Here is a 23,652-nt window from a genome sequence, read left to right as displayed (position 1 = left end):
CTTTAGACAAAAGGTAATATTAGACAAACGGAAACTGTGTTAACACAAATTACATTTTATAAAATGTAATATTGTCCACTATTTTTCACTTACCAGTTGAGATATGGACGCACTTATTCCAACGGCCGTAAATTTTTACAGAGAGATTTAAATTTCTGCCTGCTGATGAGGTCATTCTATATTTCTGCATGCTGAGGGGCAGGCGCAGCAGCTGCTGTGTAAAGTCGAGTCGCTATAGCTGTGTTTCCATATGTATGAAGTACCCTAAGGGTTGTGGAACAACTGGCTCCCCTCTTGGTCAGATGGAATAGACTCTCCATACAGTGTATACCTACTGTACATGAGAATTTCAAATAGATCACAATACAAAACAGGGCATGGAATATTATAGAATGATTTTTTTTTTTAATTCAATGACCCATAATGATTCAAAAAGAGGCCCTCAGTTTAATAGAAAATGCAATATCACAATAACAAACCCTACATGCCAGCCAGATCCCTCCGTTCTGCTACCTCAGGATGCCTGGCACCTCCCCCTCTTCGCACCTGCGCTTCCCAAACACGTCTCCTGTCTGTTCTGGCCCCACAATGGTGGAGTAACCTCCCCGTGGAGGTCAGAACAGCTGAGACACTGTGACCCACTTCAAGCGACGACTGAAGACTCATCTCTTCAGGCTGCACCTCTCCCCATCCCTCCCTACCTCCCTGTAAATGACTGTAAGCTTAGGGTTGTAACTAGGTAGCTGTTTTGTAGGTGATTTAGGTGCATTAACTGTCTTAACTACTGCTTGTATTGTTGCATGGACTGTGTTGTTGCTGTTCTCGTTTGGGTTAGTGTTAAACAGTTTAACCTTCAGTTAACCTTCAGTAACTTGGACCGGTACTTCTCTCTAGGGTTTTCGTCATACTTGTTCCTGGTTATGGTTATACACTTTGTTGTACATCGCTCTGGATAAGAGTTTCTGCCAAATGCCTGTAATGTAATGTAATGTAAAAATGATTCATTCTCAATGGGTTCTAATAACACATGGATCCATGTCTCTAATTTTGGGCTTCAGTATACACAAGTGACAGGGGCTCCACTGGTGCACATCACACACTATAATCTACAGATCATGAAAGAGAAATGAGCAGGATTAGCACAGAAACACCTCCATAGCTGGCCAAAAGGAATTAAATACAGAACAGAACACAATGGTGGGGTGTGGCAGCAATACGACTGGCTCCCCTGATAGAAAAGTGAAGATAATGAGATTATAGCTTCCACCACTAGCCATAAATAAAGTATAGCACCAGTTAGCTAGATTAGATAACAGACTTTCCTCAGGAGTTTATCTGCTATTTACATGGAAATTAGACACCAGAATATTGCAGGAATTACAAGGTATGAGCCGAATTTTAATTAGAGCTTCATATGACACATGCAGATTTACTAACACACACACACACACACAAAAACACAGACACAGAGCCCAAAACACATACTAGGTGCAGATGTATAAAGCAAACAAAGTAAATAAAAAGTGGAAGGGATCTGGTTAAATTCATACAATTTACACCAATTAAAAACCTGCTTGTGTCTTACGCACTGTAGCACCGCTCAGAGTTCAGTTTCAGTTCTTTAAATGATCTCCTGTGTTCTCAGGCTTAGGAGCTGCTTTTCCTGTGTCTGCAGTCTTTTCATCCTGTGTCATGTGACTCAGTGCCCCGCTCTCCTGTGTCTCTCCCTCCTGTGTGCTCTGGGACAGTCCTGCTCAAGGGTTTAAGGGTGTTTTAGGGGCTATAGAGGTTTAGGGGCTTTATAGGGGCTGTGGGGTTTGGGGGGCTTTTCTGGGAGGGACTTCACCCCTCTGTCCAGAGACTCCATCCTCTCCTCTCTCCCTCTCTTCTTCTCTTCCTCTGCCTCAGAGGTGCTGTTGGGCTCCAGATTTGGGCCTGATGTTGGGCTTTCCTCTGCACAGCAGGACTCCTCACTCGCCCCAGTGTGAGGGGGGGAACGGGCCGTGGTGTCTGGGAGTCCCTGGGCTGGATCAGCTGTGCTTAATGGCTCAGTGAGCGGGACACTTAGATTTTCCTCTGCTGATTTGGGGTCTATATCCTGATCTGAATCTGGTTTTGGGACACTTTTGTCCCCCCCCCCCCTCCTGCCTCACTACACTGGGCTGCCCCCCCATCGGTGTCTGGACCCCGTCTCAGAATATCCTCCTCTTCCTCTGGGCTGCTGGGGAGCTCCTGGGCTGGATCTGCTGTTGGGTTCTCAGCTCCTCCCCCTCCTTGCTGCTCACACAAAAAAATAACCTGTGCATTATTCTATCTTAAGTAATACAGTGTAATAAATTAAAAATATTCACCCTGAATTAATCTTTCTATGGAGAAATAAAATAAATCTACCTAAATAAATCTACCTGTAATTGTATCTGAGCAGCAAGAGCACCTGCACACAAGAGAATGAGCAGGAGCAGCTGCCTGAGTCTCACTGAGAATGTTACCTGCTGCTTCTCTGTACTTACCTGTCTGACTCTCCTGAATATCCTCCTCTTCCTCTGGGCTGCTGGGGAGCTCCTGGGCTGGATCTGCTGTTGGGTTCTCAGCTCCTTCCCCTCCTGCCCCACTGGGCTGAGCTCCGCCCCCATCACTACCTCCATCCTGCCCCCCCCCCCCCCCCCCCCCCCCTTCTCTCTGCCTTTGGTCTCCTGCTGTCTGATTGGCTCCAGTCTCATCAGTAGATTCTGCTGTTGCTGCTCTTTCTGTTTCCACTTCCTGGTCCTGACTGTACTGGAGCTGGTACTGGATGGGGGGAGAATTAGGGGAGCGGGGAGGAGAGGGGCTGGATGGCGCACTGTAGAAGGTCTCCTCTTCATTTCCTGTTTTGGGTGGAGCAGCAGGTGGAGACTCAGGAGTGCTGGACGGGACAGTGCCAGAGGAGGGGTGTTTAGAGTTCCCCCCCTCAGTCTCCACTCCTCTCTCTTCAGAATCTTCACCCTGATTTAGTGATTCTGTGGAGAAATGAAGCAAAATATCAAACTTGATGTAAAGGTTACCTGCCGCTTCACGCGAGGCGCCTATTTTTCACGCGAGGCGCGCGGCTCTCAGCAAAAATAGACTGAATAGAGCTGTTGATAGTCATATTGACATCATACCAGCAACATTACATAACTGACACCTTCCACTATAGTTTCAATGTCTAGGCTATATCTGAATATGTCACAGACATTAAAAAAATGTGAAGAGGGATTGCTGTATATTATTTATTTATTTATTATTATTATTATTATTATTATTATTATTATTATTATTTTACAATTGAGCACACGCTTCTTAACCTTATTCTGTCTAAACTAAATAAAAATTACATTTATAATGAAATGAAATCAAACTCAATGTAGAAAGATGGGGCTGGCAGAAGCAGCGCCGCAGCAGCAACGCTGGCGGTGTGGACACGCACATGCGTGCGAGCTGCAGCAGTTCAGTGAGGTAGCCGTCACGCACACGTGAGGTAAGCGGTGTGGCCCAGGCGTAAGAATTTTAAATGGAACTTCTTTTGGTCGTTGTGGGAGAATGGGTTGTTACATACTTGCTCCTGTTTGTTTGCCTCGCGTCTTTAAGGGTAAGTACGAGTTATCTTGTTTCTCGAAGCGGATACTTTTTGTTATTTACCGCTGCGGTTATTGATAAATGCATTTTATGTTATTAACGAAATTCGCTACTTTTATGTTCAGGCTGGTAACGTTTAATTTATTTTTCAGCATGTAATGTCTTTATATCAACGCGTGAGAATTTATAAGTGCAACTGTCACAACTTAGTTATTGCACATGTGTATTTCATAGCTTGTGATTTTGTGTAGATAGGTTGGTTTGCCATCACTCTGTTGGAACTTATTTGATTGTTTTAAGTTGTAAATCTGATACGGCGGCAGGCGTATTTCAGGCCATTTCATTTAGCCTACTATTGCGTGTTGGCTGACTCTTTGATTTGTAAATGACTGAGCATGTATATCACTGTTAAACATACTGTATACACAGCTTGAATTAAATAGTTGAATATTCACATTTTGTTTAGCATTTGGTTGTTTATTCGTTGTGATATTGAATGAATGAATAAGTTATTGTTTGTTAGAATACGCACGTGTTCCGGTCTGCCGTTTCAGCGTGCCGGTTAATACTAACCTATTGTTTATAAATGCTAAACTTTATTTCTTTGTATTCTGTCATTCATCTATATACTTTTCTTTATTCTGTAAAATATTGAATATAATTTGAAAACCAGTGAATATATTGTAAAATTGTTTTTTTTCTGCTTGTTTATATAGGTCCATGGTATAGCTACAAATTAACATGGTGTAAATTTAAACATGGATCAAATTCTTTATTGGTGGATTTAAATGCTCTAATTTGAACTGCCTTCAACACAGCCCAGCTTCCCCTACCACACATGCACACACCTCCCATACAGGTGTGCTGTTTTTCTGGGATATACCAACTTGTTAAACAGGTTACAGGTGTGTGAGATGACCCTGTGTGACTCTCAGAGAGCAGGTTACAGGTGTGTGAGATGACCTGTGTGACTCACAGAGAGCAGGTTTCAGGTGTGTGAGATGAACCTGTGTGACTCACAGAGAGCAAGTTACAGGTGTGTGAGATGACCTGTGTGACTCACAGAGAGCAAGTTACAGGTGTGTGAGATGAACCTGTGTGACTCACAGAGAGCAGGTTACAGGTGTGTGAGGTGACCTGTGTGACTCACAGAGAGCAGGTTACAGGTGTGTGAGATGAACCTGTGTGACTCTCAGAGAGCAGGTTACAGGTGTGTGAGATGAACCTGTGTGACTCTCAGAGAGCAGGTTACAGGTGTGTGAGATGAACCTGTGTGACTCACAGAGAGCAGGTTACAGGTGTGTGAGATGACCTGTGTGACTCACAGAGAGCAGATTCACAGACTGCATCTGCTTTTCATTCCAGATTTTCAGTGACTCTTCATCTGAGATTTTCAGTGGCCTACAAAATGGTTTATGATGTATTTGAACTGCAACCATGTAATTTTTTCTTACATGATGACAGCAACTTTAACTGGGTTGGGTTCACAACCAGAGGAAAGAGATCAGTTAAAGATGTTTAGCATAGGTACGCATTACATTCCATTACAGGCATTTAGCTGACGCTCTTACACACTTTTTTTAAGCGAATTACACACTTTTTACATAGCATTTACACTGCATCCATTTATACAGCTGGTGATATACTGAAGCAATGCAGGTTAAGTACTTTCCTCAAGGGTACATCGGCAGTGTCCTACCCAGGAATTGAACCCATTACCTTTCGATTACAAGCCCAGTTCCTTACCCACTATGCTACACTGTACGCCCAATACTGGTGGAAGTTCCAAAAGTTGGGCCATTCTGTAGAAGCAAACTCAACGATATTCCACCAGATTTCCCTTGATCTGCAGCTCACCAGCATACTCCCCACTGTCAGCCTCTGTGAGATGTGTGAGGGTCAAGGCTCCCGTTGTGAGGTCCAGGGTCGTCCGTCCTTTAAACTGCCTGTACTCATACACTTCAATCTGGTCAAATTCAACCACCTTATGATTATTCCACCTCCACAAAATTTCCTCCAGAGTACCCTGAACATTTGGCTGTAGTGTGAAGTTCCCATTAGACTGGACAATCATCTCAGGCGTGACATCACCTGAAAGAAAGTATATTAATACAAATCATGAGCAATGTTTTATTTTTTTACTCTAATCTGAGCTAACAGGTTAGAAAGTATACAGTTACAGTAAATTAAGTTAGAGAAAATCCCAGTTAAGTTCCTTTGCTGGCACTAGTCCAGGACACCTGACAAATATAACCCATTCATAATGGAATTTTATGGTTCATTATTTTGCTTAGGGAAATGCTTTATTTATTTTTGTGACCTAAATGTAATGAGACAGGGGGCCTCCTTTAAATTGCAGGGATCAGATATTGATTTTACAAACATAAATACTGAGCACTCAAAAAAATCTGAAGAAAACCAGCCTCTGCCCTGTCCAAAGAAGCTGGCTGAAAGGTGTCACACACCCACAAGTGCTTAACTGCTTCAGTTTTCAGGTAACTCCTCGTGTTGTGATTTACTTTGCACTGTGAGTCTAAGCAAGCGGTTTTCCAAAGCAATGCTTCCCATATTTTGCTACATTTGTTCAATGGACTAGTGCCACTTTTCTCCTCTTGCATATCATATCGTATTTGGACTTTAAATGTTGCGCCACATCAAAGACACAAATCTGTAAAAGTCCAAGTGTATATAAAATCAATGGCATCACTTTAACCAGTGGATCACTGACAGATCTCCCCTTGCACTCTTCTCCACTGAAGCAGCAGGGCAGGGAGGAGCCTAATTTGTCCTTTGGATCCTGTAAGAAACCCCTTCCACACGCAGCGGAAGTATCTGATTGGTGAAGGAACGCATGTAGTCTCACCTGGTGCTACTAGAACAGGAGTAATTTAATGATATCTCTATTATCTGACTCCAAAATAATGTTTTAACATTTCCTCTGTGCCAACAGTTATGCATAGACTGAGGAGACTGCTTTCCGCCAGTAGTGTGGCTCCATACCGATCGCTGTCTATCATGGTAGGCGTGGACGTGCCTCTGGCTTGTGTAGCCTGCATAAATCCTGCTACAACACTAGTGTATGAGCAAGTGACTACAGGGTGCAGATGTCCTGAGTTCTGTGTGTATGCTAGGACCTTAAAACTACGAGGTGTGCAGATGTAAGCTTCAAAGAGGAATGCCAGGTCAAAATGAATGTAGTTTATTGTACAGTGTGTTCAATAGTGGCAATATACAGTAGTCCAAAAGTATGTGTATAGTGAGATGGCTATATGCATATGATGCAAAGGAGACCATGTTGATGAGTCTCCCTGAACCATTCCATGTTTCCCCTTGTATACCCAAAAGATAAAATCAAAACACCAAATCATCAAATAAATACTCAATCATGACTGAACAGGACATCGATGATCCTGCGTACACTATCTCTGTAAGCATGCCGCACCGGGTCCACCTTTGCATCTGGCTGAGCGCTGACCCATAGGTACCAAGATTTAGTCGGCACCCAGCACCCAGCACCCAGCACCAAAGACACCAACTTCTATTTTACTCTGAGGCAGACTTCTGTGAGCTGCCCTACAGTCCACTACCAGCCAAATTACTAAAGGAACTGTGACTGGTATGGGGCGTGCCTGTGCTTAACCTCCTTAGCTGGCCTTGTTAGCCTCAGGTTTTGTACCCAACCCCTTGACAGTTTAGCTTCTGTCATCAAGCCCCTGGTGCAAAAGCCTAATTTTAAACCCTGAAATCCTAAAAAACTACAGACCTACCTCCATTCTCCTCTTCTAAAATACTTGAAGGCTGCAGCCAAACAGCTCAGTGCTTTGCTGAAGATGAATAATATTGATGAAAGCCTTCATGTTCATAACCCCATTGCAGCACAGAGACCAGATCTAATGACCTCCTTTTAGCCTCAGATCAGAAAACTCCTATACTCCTCTTAATCTCAGAACAACATTTGATTGTGTAGAACAGGGCTGCCCAATCCTGATCCTGAAAGTCTACCTTCCAGTATTTTTTAATTCCAACCCTAACAAGCCACATCATAAGAATTAGAGATGTATTTCAGTTGCTAATTAGTAGAATCAAGTGTGCTGAATTAGGGTTAACATTTTATTCTATTTATTTAAGCATTATTTAACCAGGAAAACCCCATTGAGATTGAAATCTCTTTTGCAAGGGGGACTTGCCATGAAAAACAAAGTTACCCAACAAGACTTATACCTAACAAAATGTACAAACATCAAATGTGGGATGAGACAGAGGTGTAACAATAATTAAAAGGAGAGAAGAGGTTAAAAGCAGGAGCGTACTTCGGTCACAGAGTCATAAGTTGAAATTGAAACCTATAGGATGGAAGGATGGATCTCCAGGAACAGGACTGGGCAGCTCTGCTGCAGACCATGACATTCTTTGGCACACACACAAGAATTTGCAGGCAAGTACTCCAATGATTGAGATCATACCTGCCAGACAGATTTCAGTTTGTTCATGTTAATGATAAATCCTCAGACCACTGTAGGGTCAAATGCGGGGTCCCATAGGGCTCTGTCCTTAGGTCTTTGCTGTTCGACATTCTACCTTTTTCATTTATTTATCACTTGTTACTTAAAAACATACATACAATGTACTGCCGCTGAATTACAAATCACTTTGTGGTCCAGCCCCCTCAAACCTTTCCAACCTGCTCACACTGTATGTTCCCACACAAATTCTCCATTCCCAAGATTCAGGACATCTTGTCCCCAAAATTAATAAAACAAACAGTACACGGCAAAGCTTTTTTCATACAGAGCCCCTCTGCTGAGGAACTGTCAGCCCGACCATGTCAGGGAAGCAGAGTCAGTCTGCACTTTAAAAACCAGGCTTAAAACTCACCTCTTCCTCTTGCATTTTTATAAAACATATTTTTTTCTGCGTTTTAATCCTGTGGTTTTGCATGCTTGTTTTTAAACTATATTTGTATTTTGTAATATTGTTTCGTACAGTGTAGTGACCACTGGGTTAAATTCACTTTAAAATCCAATTTAAACTTGATGTTTGCAAACGACACACCCCATTTTACCCATGATCTGCCCATTACTAATGTTTTACAGAACAACGTTAGAATGTGAAGCCTGAGTTGACGGATACCGACAGCCTACAGACGCAGCTAGCATCTGCACATCCCTCCTGTCTACACCCATCGTTCTAAATTTAACATAGGGCCTATATTACACTAGGTGAAATAAAATAAAAACGTCTCGTTTAAGTCTTTTACGCCCATGTTGCTGTAACCTAATCGGTCTCAATCTGTTTACCTATGATGGCAATTCGTTCTGACAAATCATTAACTCGCGGAGCGGTTTCTGTTTCCGGATATCATGTATGTGGCAACATGTATGTTTACTGTGTCGTTTACATGCAGTCCGTGTCTCTGTGATAGTGTTCACTCGTTGAGCGTTCGCCGGAATATAGACCTAATATTTAAAAAAACAAAACAAAAAAACAAACAAACAAAAACGAATTTACAGCTAGAAAGTTCCATGGTACTATCAGAAACTCGATAACAAGTCAAAGCTTCCACTCATAACAGGTAGGATCGCTCAACACTGTCCGCAGCGTCCGCGGTCAGAGGCTCTTCCTCAGGCAGAAATCACAGCGGATTATAACCGCTTTTACCGTAAGAGCAGTGCAGTGGAACAGAGTCGAGTTCAGCGAATTCGGCTCGTAGTTTACAGCCTATGTCGTTATTTTACTTTATATAGATGCATTTGGCATATGAACTAGATAATTAAATGTTACCTCTGAAAAAGGTTCTGACGTAAAACACACAGAACGGATAATTACCGAAACGATTTAGGAAAACAGTTCTCACCAAATTTGAGGTTCGCGAAGATAAATAATGCCGTTGTGATTCTGAAGTGCTTGTCTGCCATTGCTCACCTTCATAGTGGACTTTGGATTTATGAACACACCTTAGTGGGAAGTACCGAATTATAAAGTGAAAGCGCGTTGTCCACAGCCCTTATTTGTTATAACCGTGTAAATAGCAGAAGAATCCAAATAATATCCACAACAAGCCCAATACTTAACAGCGCCGGTTTAATATTTGCATTGAAAAATTGGAATGTATTGTAACATAAAGGCAAACTTAAATAAGTCAATAAATAAATACACTATATTATATGTTACAATGAAGATCATAGGGTATTCGATACACGTTGAATAAAAATAAAAATTATTTTTATTTGTAAAGCGCTTTGTCTATTATTAATATTTGTCAAACTGCATGGTTTCAGATCTTTACACAAAACGTAATTTTAGACAAATGGAAGCTGAGTAAAAACAAAATTTTTTTTAATTTATTTAATGAAAACAGTTTCAAACACCCATATGTGAAAAAGGAATTGCTCTCTTAATTATTCAGTCAACCAATTAACCAAATTTAATTGAGAATCAGATTCAGCTGATTGAACACAGCCAGGCTTGATTGCAGCCAGCCCTGTTGAATCTAAACTCATATTGAACCTTACCATCAGAGTGAAGTAGTCACCACAAAGTTTCTACAAGCACACTATGCCACAATCAAAGGAAATCAAAGGAGATGAGAAAAAAGTTGTTGAAATATATCAGTCCGAAAAGTTTACAAAGCCATTTCTAAGGCTCTGGGACTTCGCCTAAATACAATGAGAGCGATTATCTCCAAATGGAGAACCCTTGGAACACTGGTGAATCTTCCCAGGAGTGACCAGCTGGCCAAAATTTCTCCAAGGGTGCAGTGACAACTCATTAAGGAAGTCCCAAAAGATCCCAGAAGAACATCCAAAGAACTACAGGCCTCTCTAGCCTCAGCTAAGGTCAGTGTTCATGACTTCACAATAAGACAGAGACTGGGCAAAAATGGGATTCATGGGAGAGGAGCAAGGTAGAAGCCACTGCTATCCAAGGGAAACATCATTGTTGGTCTTACATTTGCAAAAAAATGCACCTGGATAATCTCCAAGCCTTTTGGGATAATGTTTTATAGGCAGATCAGTCAAAGGTGGAACTTTTTGGACAACAAGGGTCCCATTATGTGTGGCCTAAAGTAAATACAGCATTTCACAGTCAGATCATCGTACCAACAGCCAAACATGATGGTGGTAGTGCGATGGTGTGTGGATAATTTTCTGCCTTGGGACCTGGACGACTTGCCATTATATAAGGAACCATGAATTCTGCTCTATACCAGAAAATACTTGAGAATGGAGAATGACCCGTCTTCTGTTTGTGAGCTGAAGCATAATTGGGTTATGGAACAAAACAATGATACACAACATAAAAGCAAGTCCACATCTGCATGGCTGAAAATTTAAATTTTTGGAGTGGCCTTGTCAAAGATTTGACTTGAACCAAATAGAGATTCTGTGGCAGGACCTAAAACGAGTAGTTCATGCTCGAAAACCTAACAATTTGTCCTCAATTAAAGCAGTTCTGCAAGGAAGAGTGAGCAAAAATTCCTCCACAGGAATTTGAAAGACCGATATCAAATTACAGGAAGTGTTTGGCTGCAGTTATTGCTGCTAATTGCGGTGCGACCAGTTATTAAGTTTAAAGTGGCAATTACTTTTTCACATGGATGATATGGGTGTTTGGTTACTTTTTTCATTAAATAAATGAAGTAATTTAAATGTGTTTTGTGTTTACTCAAGTTCCCTTTGTCAAATATTATGCATTAAAATATGCATTAATAAATAAAATGAGGTCGCTGTACTTTTAAGTGAGAAAAATGAAATATGCTGTTTCTTCTGATGGGCATGCTCCAAAATATTCAGACCTCCAATAACAGTGCTTCATTTGAACACCCAAGCCACCCACTGTACTTCATCCAAGAACTATAAACACTAGCACACACATACGCACACACATGCACACACACACGCATGCAGACACACACACATGCATATGCGAACGTGCGCACACATGCAGACACACACATGCACCCACACGTGGATACACGCACCCACACACACACCCACACAGACACACACACACGCACCCACACGCACAGACACACACACACACACACACACACACACACACGCACAGACACACACACACACACACACACACAGACAAACACACATGGTTATATTTCCAGGCACATTTAGGTTGTTGTTTAGGCCTGTAATGTTATGACTGCAGCGGCCATGTTTGGTCTTCAATTAAAATCTGAATAGCAATTACAGTATGTCACCACTAGATGGGAGTGTTGGCAGAGATTGGCACTTAGCAGCTGTGCAGTCTGATTTTCCAAAAAAAAAAAAAAAAAACCTCCTCATGGAGACTGCCACTGCACGATATAGCATTCTGGAGCAGTCTTGACTGCGTAGGGATTATCAGTGCAGTGAAAGTCAAAAACCACACATTAAAAAAGCATCTGCTTTACCTGAATAAGAACATTGAATTTTTTTGTATTGAAACACGTATTTGCTATTTCATGTTTGATTTTTGGTGGGATTGAACAAATCAGTTGCTGTTTACATTATATATTACTCCCCATTTTGGACATGGACTCAAAATCAATGCATTCCTTGTGACCCACTTCGCAGGCATTGTTTGGTTTATGCCCCTTGCCCGTTGTGTCAAAGCCTATTTCCTGTCTATTTTAACTGCAGCCCTGTCTCATTCTCTCTGACTCTGACTGGACTCCATGTGTTTGTGATCAATGAGCCAGATGTGAGCATCATCCTGAATGCAGGAATCCTGTTCTGCCTCTAGCATGTATCAGAGGAACAATCATATAGAGAAACAATCATATCTCCAGTGCTTTCTGAAGGTATTCGGCTCCTTAGAACCTTCTCATCTGCATGAGGGGGCTGTGGTGTGGAGCTGTGTGAGGGGGCTGTGGTGTGGAGCTGTATGAGGGGGCTATGGTGTGGAGCTGCGTGAGGGGGCTGTGGTGTGGAGCTCCGTGAGGGGGCTGTGGTGTGGAGCTGCATGAAAGGGCAGTGGTGTGGCGCTGCGTGAGGGGGCTGTGGTGTGGAGCTGCATGAGGGACCTGTGGTGTGGAGCTGCGTGAGAGGGCTCATTTGGAGCTGAATGAGTGGGCTGTGGTGTGGAGCTGCGTGAGGGGGCTGTGGTGTGGAGCTGCGTGAGGGGCCTGTGGTGTAGAGCTGCGTGAGAGGGCTCGTTTGGAGCTGAATGATTGGGCTGTGGTGTGGAGCTGCATGAGGGGGCTGTGGTGTGGAGATGTGTGAGTGGGCTGTGGTGTGGAACTGCGTGAGGGGGCTGTGGTGTGGAGATGTGTGAGAGGGCTGTGGTGAGGAGCTGCGTGAGGGGGCTGTGGTGTGGAGCTGCATGAGGGGGCTGTGGTGTGGAGCTGTGTGAGGGGGCTGTGGTGTGGAGCTGCGTGAGGGGCTGTGGTGTGGAGCTGCGTGAGGGGCCTGTGGTGTGGAGCTGCGTGAGAGGGCAGGTTTGGAGCTGAATGAGTGGGCTGTGGTGTGGAGCTGCGTGAGGGGGGTGTGGTGTGGAGATGCGTGAGTGGGCTGTGGTGAGGAGGCTGTGGTGTGGAGATGTGTGAGGGGGCTGTGGTGAGGAGCTGCGTGAGGGGGCTGTGGTGTGGAGCTGCGTGAGGGGGCTGTGGTGTGGAGCTGCTCGAGGGGGCTGTGGTGTGGAGCTGCTCGAGGGGGCTGTGGTGTGGAGCTGCGTGAGGGGCCTGTGGTGTGGAGCTGCGTGAGTGGGCTGGTTTTGAGCTGCGTGAGTGGGCTGTGGTGTGGAACTGCGTGAGGGGGCTGTGGTGTGGAGATGTGTGAGGGGGCTGTGGTGTGGAGCTGCGCCAGGTGGCTGTGGTTTGGAACTGCGTGGGGGGTTGTGGTGCGAAGCTGCATGAGGGGGCTATGGTGTGGAACTGCATGAGGGGGCTGTGGTTTGAAGCTGCATGAGGGGGCTGTGGTGTGGAGATGTGAGTGGGCTGTGGTGAGGAGCTGCGTGAGGGAGCTGTGGTGTAGAGCTGCATGGGGGGCCTGTAGTGTGGAGCTACGTGAGGGAGCTGTGGTTCGGATCTGCATGAGGGGGCTGTGGTTCGAAGCTGCATGAGGGGGCTGTGGTGTGGAGCTGCATGGGGGGTTGTGGTTCAAAGCTGCATGAGGGGGCTGTGACTCGGAGCTGCATGAGGGGGCTGTGGTTCGAAGCTGCATGAGGGGGCTGTTGTGTGGAGCTGCATAAGGGGGCTGTGGTTCAAAGCTGCATGAGGGGGCTGTGGTGTGGAGCTCCACACACCTGCCAGGTTCTCAGGGGTGCAGCAGAGTGTCCACTATTTTCACTAAGCAGGAGTGATGAGGGCTCGCGTATTACAGTGAGATTTAAATTACTGCTTGCCTAAATCCACCGGTGAGTGAGACGACATCGATGAGTGAAGGTGCTCGTCATAGCACTAATCTGGCCTGTGTGCAGGGCCTACTGAAGCTAGACAGCGCTGTGTTCTGCAGCTGGGATGTACAGAGGATGGCAAGACAGAGCGGAGGGTCTTTGGGCTTTATGTGGTCAAAAGGCATGAAGTACAGGTAGGGTTGTGGAACAACTGGCTCCCCTATTGGTCAGATGGAACAGACTTTCCATACAGTGTATACCTACTGTACATGAGAATAACAAAATACATTTCAAATAGATAACAATACAAAACAAGGCATGGAATATTATAGATTGAATAAAAATAAAATAATAATTCAATGATATAAGACCCATAATGATTCCAAAAGAGCCCTCAATTTAATAGAAAATACAATACCCACAATAACAAACGATTTATTCTCAACTGGTTCTGCTAATACACAGATTCATCTTCATAATTGTGGGCTTCAGTATATAAAAGTGACATGGACCACACTAGTGCACATCACACACTATAATCTACAGATCATGAAAGAGAAATGAGAAGGATTAGCACAGAAACACCTCTGTAGCTGGCCAAAAGGAGTTAAATACAGAACAGAACACAGTGGTGGGGTGTGGCAGCAATACGACTGGCTCCCCTGATAAAAAAGTGAAAATAAATTATAGCTGCTGCTGGCAGCCAAAAACAGTATAGCACCAGTTAGCTAGATTAGATAACATACTTTCATCAAGATTTTATCTACTATTTACATGGAAATTAGACACCAAATATTGCCGGAATTACAGGGTATGAATTTGATATTAATTAGAACTTCATATGACAGATGCAGATTTACTAACACACACACACACACACACACACAGAACGCAAAACTCATCCCAGGAGCAGATGTATAAAGCAAACTAAGTAAATTAAAAAAGGAAGGGATCTGGTTAAATTCATACAATTTACATCCATTAAAAAAAACCTGCTTGTGTCTTACACCGCTCAGAGTTCAGTTTCAGCTCTTTAAATGATCTCCTGTGTTCTCAGGCTTAGGAGCTGCTTCTCCTGTGTCTGCAGTCTTTTCATCCTGTGTCATATGACTCAGTGCCCTGCTCTCCTGCGTCTCTCCCTCCTGTGTGCTCTGGGACAGTCCTGCTCAAGGGTTTAAGGGTGTTTTAGGGGCTATAGAGGTTTAGGGGTTTTATAGGGGCTGTAGGGTTTCAGGGGCTTTTCTGGGGGGGACTTCACCCCTCTCCTGTGACTCCGTCCTCTCCTCTCTCCCTATTCCTCTGCCTTAGAGGTGCTGCTGGGCTCCAGATTTGGGCCTGATGTTGGGCTTTCCTCTGCACAGCAGGACCCCTCACTCGCCCCAGTGTGAGGGGGGGAAGGGGCCGTGATGTCTGGGAGTCCCTGGGCTGGATCAGCTGTGCTTAATGGCTCAGTGAGCGGGACACTTAGATTTTCCTTTGCTGATGTGGGGTCTATATCCTGATCTGAATCTGGTTTTGGGACTCTTTCGTCTCCTCCCCCTCCTGCCCCACTGGACTGAGCTCCGCCCCCATCGGTGTCTGGACCCCGTTTCAGAATATCCTCCTCTTCCTCTGGGCTGCTGGGGAGCTCCTGGGCTGGATCTGCTGTTGGGTTCTCAGCTCCTCCCCCTCCTGCCCCACTGAGCTGAGCCCCGCCCCCATCACTACCTCCATCCTGCCCCCCCCTCTTCTCTCTCTGCCTCTGGGCTCCTGCTGTCTGATTGGCTCCAGTCTCATCAGTAGATTCTGCTGCTGCTGCTCTTTCTGTTTCCACTTCCTGGTCCTGACTCTGTACTGGAGCTGGTGCTGGATGGGGGGGAGATTTAGGGGGATGGGGAAGAGAGGGGCTGGATGGGGGACTGTGGAAGGTCTCCTCTTCATTTTCTGTTTTGGGTGGAGCAGCAGGTGGAGACTCAGGAGTGCTGGATGGGACAGTGCCAGAGGAGGGGTGTTTAGAGTTCCCCCCCTCAGTCTCCACTCCTCTCTCTTCAGAATCTTCACCCTGATTTAGTGATTCTGTGGAGAAATGAAATTAAATATTAAATCTGATGTAAAGCAAGTAACTGTATGGCAGGTTACCTGCTGCTTCTCTGTACTTACCCGTCTGACTCTCCTCCTGTGAAATTCCAGCACTCCCATCAGTCCCTTTGTGCTGCTCAGTCAGTGCTGTCTTCTGATGCTCATCATGGGTCTTACCTGGCCTCCACCCACTTTCAAAAAGCTTTACTCTATCCTGAACTTTTAGTGTAGAAACAGAGGAAATAAGGTTGCGTGTGCTGAGTACAGTACAAATGCCAGGAGGCTCACAGGTGAATATCTGATCCTGCTTTACATCAAGGCCAGGATTCAATCCCCATTTGTTCTTACTGCTCACACATAATTTTGCATGGGTTATTTTTTTATCTTAACCAATACAGTTTAATAAATTCAAAATATTCTCCCGGAATTAATCTTTCTATGGAGAAATGAAATAAATCTACCTGTAAATGTATCTGAGCAGCAAGTGCACCGGCACACAAGAGAATGAGCAGGAGCAGCTGCCTGAGTCTCTCACTGAGAATGTTACCTGCTGCTTCTCTGTACTTACATGTCTGACTGTCCTCCTGTGAAATTCCAGCACTCCCATCAGTCCCTTTGTGCTGCTCAGTCAGTGCCGTTTTCTGACGGTTATCATGGGTCTTAAATGGGTTAAGCCTGCCTGCAATCCGCTTTACTGCAGAAACAGAGGAAATAACGTACATTTTTCTGTACCTATAGGGTACCACCCCAGTGACACGTTTGTAGATTTTTAGACACCTTTAGGTATGCTTCTTTCTGAAAGTGTACTTTATTTATTGCTGTAGTCTATCCCAGCTAAAATACATTCTGTACTTAGTGTACTATTCCCTCATTCTCACCATGTTCTCCTGCTCTCTCATTCTCTCTCTCTCTCTGTCTCTCACACACACAAGGTATTTGAACAGCAGAGAATGAGCAGGAGCAGCTGCCTGAGTCTCTCACTTGAGAATGTTACCTGCTGCTTCTCTGTACTTACCTGTCTGAGTCTCCTGAATATCCTCCTCTCCCTTTGGGCTGCTGGGGAGCTCCTGGGCTGGATCTGCTGTTGGGTTCTCAGCTCCTCCCCCTTCTGCCCCACTGGACTGAGCTCCGCCCCCATCACTACCTCCATCCTGCCCCTCCCTCTTCTCTCTCTCCCTCTGGGCTCCTGCTCTCTGATTGGCTCCAGTCTCATCAGTAGATTCTGCTGCTGCTGCTACTCCTTCCATTCCCTCTTCCTGGTCCTGACTCTGTACTGGAGCTGGTGTTGGAGCGGGGGGAGATTTAGGGCGGTGGGGAGGAGAGGGGCTGGATGGGGGACTGTGGAAGGTCTCCTCTTCATTTCCTGTTTTGGGTGGAGCAGCAGGTGGAGACTCAGGAGCGCTGAACGGGACAGTGCCAGAGGAGGGGTGTTTAGAGTCCCCCCCCTCAGTCTCCACTCCACTCTTTTCAGAATCTTCAGCCTGATTTAGTGATCCTGTGCAGAAATGAAATATAATATTAAATATAAAACCTGATGTAAAGCAGGTGACTGACTGGCAGGTTACCTGCTGCTTCTCTGTACTTACCTGTCTGACTCTCCTCCTGTGAAATTCCAGCACTCCCATCAGTCTCTTTGTGCTGCTCAGTCAGTGCTGTCTTCTGATGCTCATCATGGGTCTTACCTGGCCTCCACCCACTTTCAAAAAGCTTTACTCTATCCTGAACTTTTAGTGTAGAAACAGAGGAAATAAGGTTGCGTGTGCTGAGTACAGTACAAATGCCAGGAGGCTCACACGTGAATATCTGATCCTGCTTTACATCAAGGCCAGGATTCAATCCCCATTTGTTCTTACTGCTCACACAGAATAATGCAAGGGTTATTTTTTTATCTTAACCAATACATTTTAATAAATTCAAAATATTCTCCCTGAATTAATCTTTCTATGGAGAAATGAAATAAATCTACCTGTAAATGTATCTGAGCAGCAAGAGCACCGGCACACACGAGAATGAGCAGGAGCAGCTGCCTGAGTCTCTCACTTGAGAATGTTACCTGCTGCTTCTCTGTACTTACCTCTCTGACTCCCCGCCTGTGAAATTCCAGCACTCCCACCAGTCTCTTTGTGCTGCTCAGTCAGTGCTGTCTTCTGATGCTCATCCTGGGTCTTAACTTGGCTTTTCCCACATTCAAAAAGCTTTACTCTATCCCGAACTTTTACTGCCGAAACAGAGGAAATAAGGCTGTGTGTGCTGAGTACAGTACAAATGCAAGGAGGCTCACAGGTGAATATCTGATCCTGCTTTATATCAAGGCCAGGATTCAATCCCCATGTTTCCTCACTGTTCACACACAATAATGCATGTAATGCAGTTATATTTGGTCTTCACTTTCACAATTTGGCAAATTCAAAGTAAATGTTTAACACTTCATACTTAAATTCTGACCCAAAGCTAAGGACAAGTGTTCACTTTTGTGAATGGGGATAGAAAATGTATAGATTAGTCACTTGTTGGACATTTACAAAAGGTTTATACAATAAATTATCTTGTCAATCATCTAAAATACTTAATGGTCAACAGTTAAGGGTCAAGCCGACTCAAGAAATTTCTAATCTAATTCATGGCTTGAAAAATGTCCACAATGTTTTATGGGTATTTTGTAATTTATTTCCTTTCCTGAACTGACTGAACTGCAGGGTAATTGATCCCAACCCTGAAACAGAGGCATTTCAGTACTGCTGTTTCATTATGAGACATGTTTCTGTTCAGAGTTAATTCTGCCTTACCTGGAGTTTCCTCAACGTTTTCAGGGTCTGCTGGTAATAGCTGTTGTCTTTCTGTTTCAAAAGAAATGTTTCACAGATTTAGTTTATTATCTAGTTTTACCAGCAGCATGCCTACTTCTGAAGTTTATGAATATGAATATATCTGATTTGAATACATTTGTCATTGAGTGCTGTATAGGCATACATTGTATAGATGTTAAGTTTTTGGAGGAAACCTGCAGCTGCAGGGTTTTAAGTTCGGAGATAAAGTACCAGAGGGAGTGATGTCATCACCTGCAGCTCTAAGGCCAGAGTGAATAACACTGTTCTGCAGCTCACCCTTTACTGCAGCTTCAGAGTCTCTCTCTCTCAGTCTTGTCTTTTCTACAGTATAAGATATGAAATATTATTCATTACTCATCGTGCTTCACAGTAGCATAATCATAGTCACCACCATCATTTCTACAACTTAGCCCAGATTGAGCTTCCATGTCCTCTTCATTTTGTCTTTCTACAATGTAAAATATGATTTTTATTATTATTAGTCCTGGGTGTAGAAGCGTTAATGTATGAGCATTCAGACCCACAGTATTGAAGAGCTTGTGCTCATTTTATGGAGACAACAGGAGTGCAGCCCTACTGAACTGCATTGCTTCAGCATATATCCAGCTGTATAAATGGATACAATGTAAAAATGCTTTGTAAAAAGTTGTGTAAGTCGCTCTGGATAAGAGCGTCTGCTAAATGCCTGTAATGTAATGTAATGTAATGAATCCAGTCCTGAGTAACTGCTCCAGAAACAGCAGGATCTGCATATGGATGTGTTTATTAATATCATTTAAAGTGTTATTTGAAAAGACTCTTACTTTTGTAGCATTTCTTGTAGTAAAATAAAAGCAGTCCCACAATGATGATGAGGAGGAGGAGGACGAGGACTACAGAAATAATGAGAGAGGCGCTTCCTAAAAACAAAGAAAAACAGAGCATGTTAGAAAAATATAAAAGACAAAGCTCAACCATTTTGATCTGACTATTGAAAGATGTATATAAATATATTTCTCTGTGTATATATTTCTGACTTCAGAAGATGATTTATTTAGCTCCCTGTGTTAATGAAATGGCAGTTAATTTGAAGTTGACGGGTTGCTCAGCAACAGCTGTCTCAGCTGACAGTGCTGGGGATGATTGGGGTCAGTAGTAATCAATGTGCCCCAGTCATGTTTCAGAGACTGTGGGGTAGATGGGGCAACTGAGCATTTAACCCCTAGTAGGACCCCGACAGTACCGTGAACAGGGTCTTTACCCAGTACTCTATGATGTAGACCAGAGGATGAAATTTGGGTGGAAGTCCCATGGAATTCACAGGATCCACAGGACAGCACAGAAAATTCAGCAGAGGCTTGTAACCCCAGGGAAACGGCAGAATATGAGGAACTTTTTAATTAAGTGAGAGGGAAACAAATAATTTCACACAGGCAAGACATAAAGGGTCAACTGCATTTCAGCTGGAACAGCTATCCAAACCTGTGAAATGAGAATTAGGGGTGGACTACATAACAACTGGAACAGCTACCCAAACCTGTGAAATGAGGATTAGGGCTGGACTGTGGCAGCCAGGATGGCAGGCCTGTGCTCAGTCCCTACATCAGCTGAGTGGGCCTTACCTGGAGCAGGGAAGCAGCTCTTTACAGGAAAGTCTGTTCTGCTCTCACCCACAGGGTTGTGCAGCACACAGGTGTAGATTGCATCAGAGCTCTCTGCTGCCTCTATCTTCAGCTGGGACCCTGGCTGGGGCTCTATGGCAGGCCCCTCCCACCTGTACTGAGTGCTTGGTCTGTCGCCCCCAGAGCACAGCAGGGTTACTGAGGAGCCGTTCACTTGGCAGGTGACTGCTGGTTTACCTACAGCATCCACATAGAGAACAAAGGCTTGTGACCTCACAGCTAACTTTAGCATTGTCTTTCATGGATTAACACACCTGACCCACATGATCGAGTGATATAAAGCATGTTTTTACTGAAACACTTATGGTTGAGAACTCTGTGAAACTACAGGTATAACATTTGTGCCATTTAGCGATATTCACACTCATAACCGTGTGGATACAGACCGACTTGTGAAGCACTTTGAAATAAATGTAAATTTCCATGCTTCTACCTGTTTGGACAGACAAAGACATTTTTTTTATTGCCCCACAAAATGGTTGAAAGTGTATTTCAGTAGACAATGTATATATTTTTTTATAACATACAGCTAAATTTTTTTGATGAAAGCCCACAATTAACTGGGATTTGGTCATTCTGTAGAAGCAAACTCACCAAACACTTTCACCGTCTGACGATATTCCACCAGAGTTCCCTTGATCTGCAGCTCACCAACATACTCCCCACTGTCAGCCTCTGTGAGATGTGTGAGGGTCAGGGCTCCCGTTTTGAGGTCCAGGATCGTCCGTCCTTTAAACTGCCTGTATTCAACCACCTCCTTCTGGTCAAATTCAACCACCTTATGATGATTCCACTTCCACAAAATCTCCTCCAGAGTACCCTGAACATTTGGCTGTAGTGTGAAGTTCCCATTAGACTGGACAATCATCTCAGGCGTGACATCACCTGCAAGAGAGTATATTAATACAAATCATGAGCAATTTTTTTTATTCTTTTACTCTAATCTGAGCTAACAGGTTAGCAAGTATACAGATACAGTAAATGAAGTTAGAGAAAATCCCAGTTAAGTTCCTTTGCTGGCACTAGTCCAGGACACCTGGCAAATATAATCCATTCATAATGGAATTTTATGGTTCATTATTTTGCACAGGGAAATTATTTATTTATGTGACCTAAATGTAATGAGACAGGGGGCCTCCTTTAAATCGCGGTAATCAGATACTGATTTTACAAACATAAATACTGAGCACTCAAAAAAATCTGAAGAAAACCAGCGTCTGCACTGTCCAAAGAAGCTGGCTGAAAGGTGTCACACACCCACAAGTGCTTAACTGCTGCAGTTTCCAGGTAACTCCTCGTGTTGTGATTTACTTTGCACTGTGATTCTAAGCAAGCGGTTTTCCAAAGTAATGCTCCCCATATTGTGCTACATTTGTTCAATGGACTAGTGCCACTTTTCTCCTCTTGCATATCATATCGTATTTGGTCTTTAAGTGTTGCGCCACATCAAAGATACAAATCTATAAATCTCCAAGTGTATATAAAATCAATGGCATCACTTTAATCAGTGGATCACTGACAGATCTCCCCTTGCACTCTTCTCCACTGAAGCAGCAGGGCAGGGAGGAGCCTAATTTGTCCTTTGGATCCTGTAAGAAACCCCTTCCACACGCAGCGGAAGTATCTGAGTGGTGAAGGAACGCGTGTAGTCTCACCTGGTGCTACTAGAACAGGAGTAATTTAATGATATCTCAATTATCTGACTCCAAAATAATGTTTTAACATTTCCTCTGTGCTAACAGTTATGCATAGACTGAGGAGACTGCTTTCCGCCAGTAGTGTGGCTCCATACCGATCGCTGTCTATCATGGTAGGCGTGGACGTGCCTCTGGCTTGTGTAGCCTGCATAAATCCTGCTACAACACTAGTGTATAAGCAAGTGACTATGGGGTGCAGATGTCCTGAGTTCTGTGTGTATGTTAGGACCTTAAAACTACGAGGTGTGCAGATGTAAGCTTCAAAGAGGAATGCCAGGTCAAAATGAATGTAGTTTATTGTACAGATTGTACAGTGTGTTCAATAGTGGCAATATACAGTAGTCCAAAAGTATGTGTATAGTGAGATGGCTATATGCATATGATGCATAAGAGACCATGTTGATGAGTCTCCCTGAACCACTCCATGTTTCTCCTTATATGCCCAAAAGATAAAATCAAAACACCAAATCATCAAATGAAGACTCAATCGTGACTGAACAGGACATTGACGATCCTGCGTACACTATCTCTGTAAGCATACCGCATTGGGTCCACCATAATAACTTCAAATCAAACTTGTATGTTATGCGGCGCAGTAGCCTACTTTTGGTTATAGCCTGCCAACGTCTTGGAATTATAACGTGTGCTCTTCTGTTCTTTTCTTGCTTTAGTATTCGTTTTATAAAATGCTAAGCATTCGTGCTGGGACAGCATATTACGTACCAAAACATTCAAACGGATTAATTTGGTTGCTGAATATTTTCTTCCGGATTTTCTTTGTTAGCCCGTTGTAATTGACTCAAAACGTTTGATACAGTTATGTGAGGTATGCGGTAGTTCTGCGTAATTCACATTGGTGATACAGTAAAAGCAAACTGGAAGACTATGGACTGGTGCATGGTTCGCATCTGGAGGACACACTTCAGTGCTCGGCTAGCAGTAACTTTGAAGGATAGCAAACGGTGGCTGTACCACTACTAATTTAAATTTTCACGCAAGTCTGAGTTTTCGTTCTATTCTTGTCATTTTGCGATTAGCCTATATGGAATTGACGATGAGAAAGTAATCAAACAGCAAATTGTTTACAACGTGTGCGTGTTTTCTGCTGTTGTTGCCAGTTATACATATAAATCTGAAGCGACAGAATGCATTCACATGTCAAGACATGAAAGCGAATGTTCGCATAAAAACATAATGAATGTGTTTGAGAGGATATATAAAACAGTTACAATCTGACTATTGGCCTGTTATATCCTATTTGTTGCATAACAACGGTCCAAGTTCAACTACCAACAACAGTTTTGCTTGACAACGGTAAAATATGCCCAAACGGCTGCAGAAGAATATTTCAATTCCAGGTGATTAAATCGATTAAAAAATAAATAAATACAAAAGTAACCATATATACTCATTGTTTGTAACCCGTTGTATATAAGTGGAATAAACCCCTCCGGGCTGTCCCGGTTATTAGAAAATAATGTAGGC

General features: G+C 43.7%; 1 protein-coding gene across 1 annotated transcript in view; it reads right to left on the bottom strand.

Annotated features, from left to right (window-relative positions):
* LOC118222925 overlaps nt 1–23,652 on the bottom strand; it is a 243,830-nt gene that overhangs the window by 98,784 nt on the left and 121,394 nt on the right. Inside the window, exon 22 of the mRNA XM_035408864.1 lies at nt 17,664–17,705. Within this exon, the coding sequence (XP_035264755.1) occupies nt 17,664–17,705 (42 nt within the window). The remainder of the gene's footprint in view (nt 1–17,663; nt 17,706–23,652) is intronic.

The sequence above is a fragment of the Anguilla anguilla genome, chromosome 3 (assembly GCF_013347855.1).
Source record: "Anguilla anguilla isolate fAngAng1 chromosome 3, fAngAng1.pri, whole genome shotgun sequence".
Lineage (NCBI taxonomy): Eukaryota > Metazoa > Chordata > Actinopteri > Anguilliformes > Anguillidae > Anguilla > Anguilla anguilla.
The sequence above is the reverse complement of the archived record's forward strand: the minus strand, read 5'-3'. Positions and strand labels throughout refer to the sequence as shown.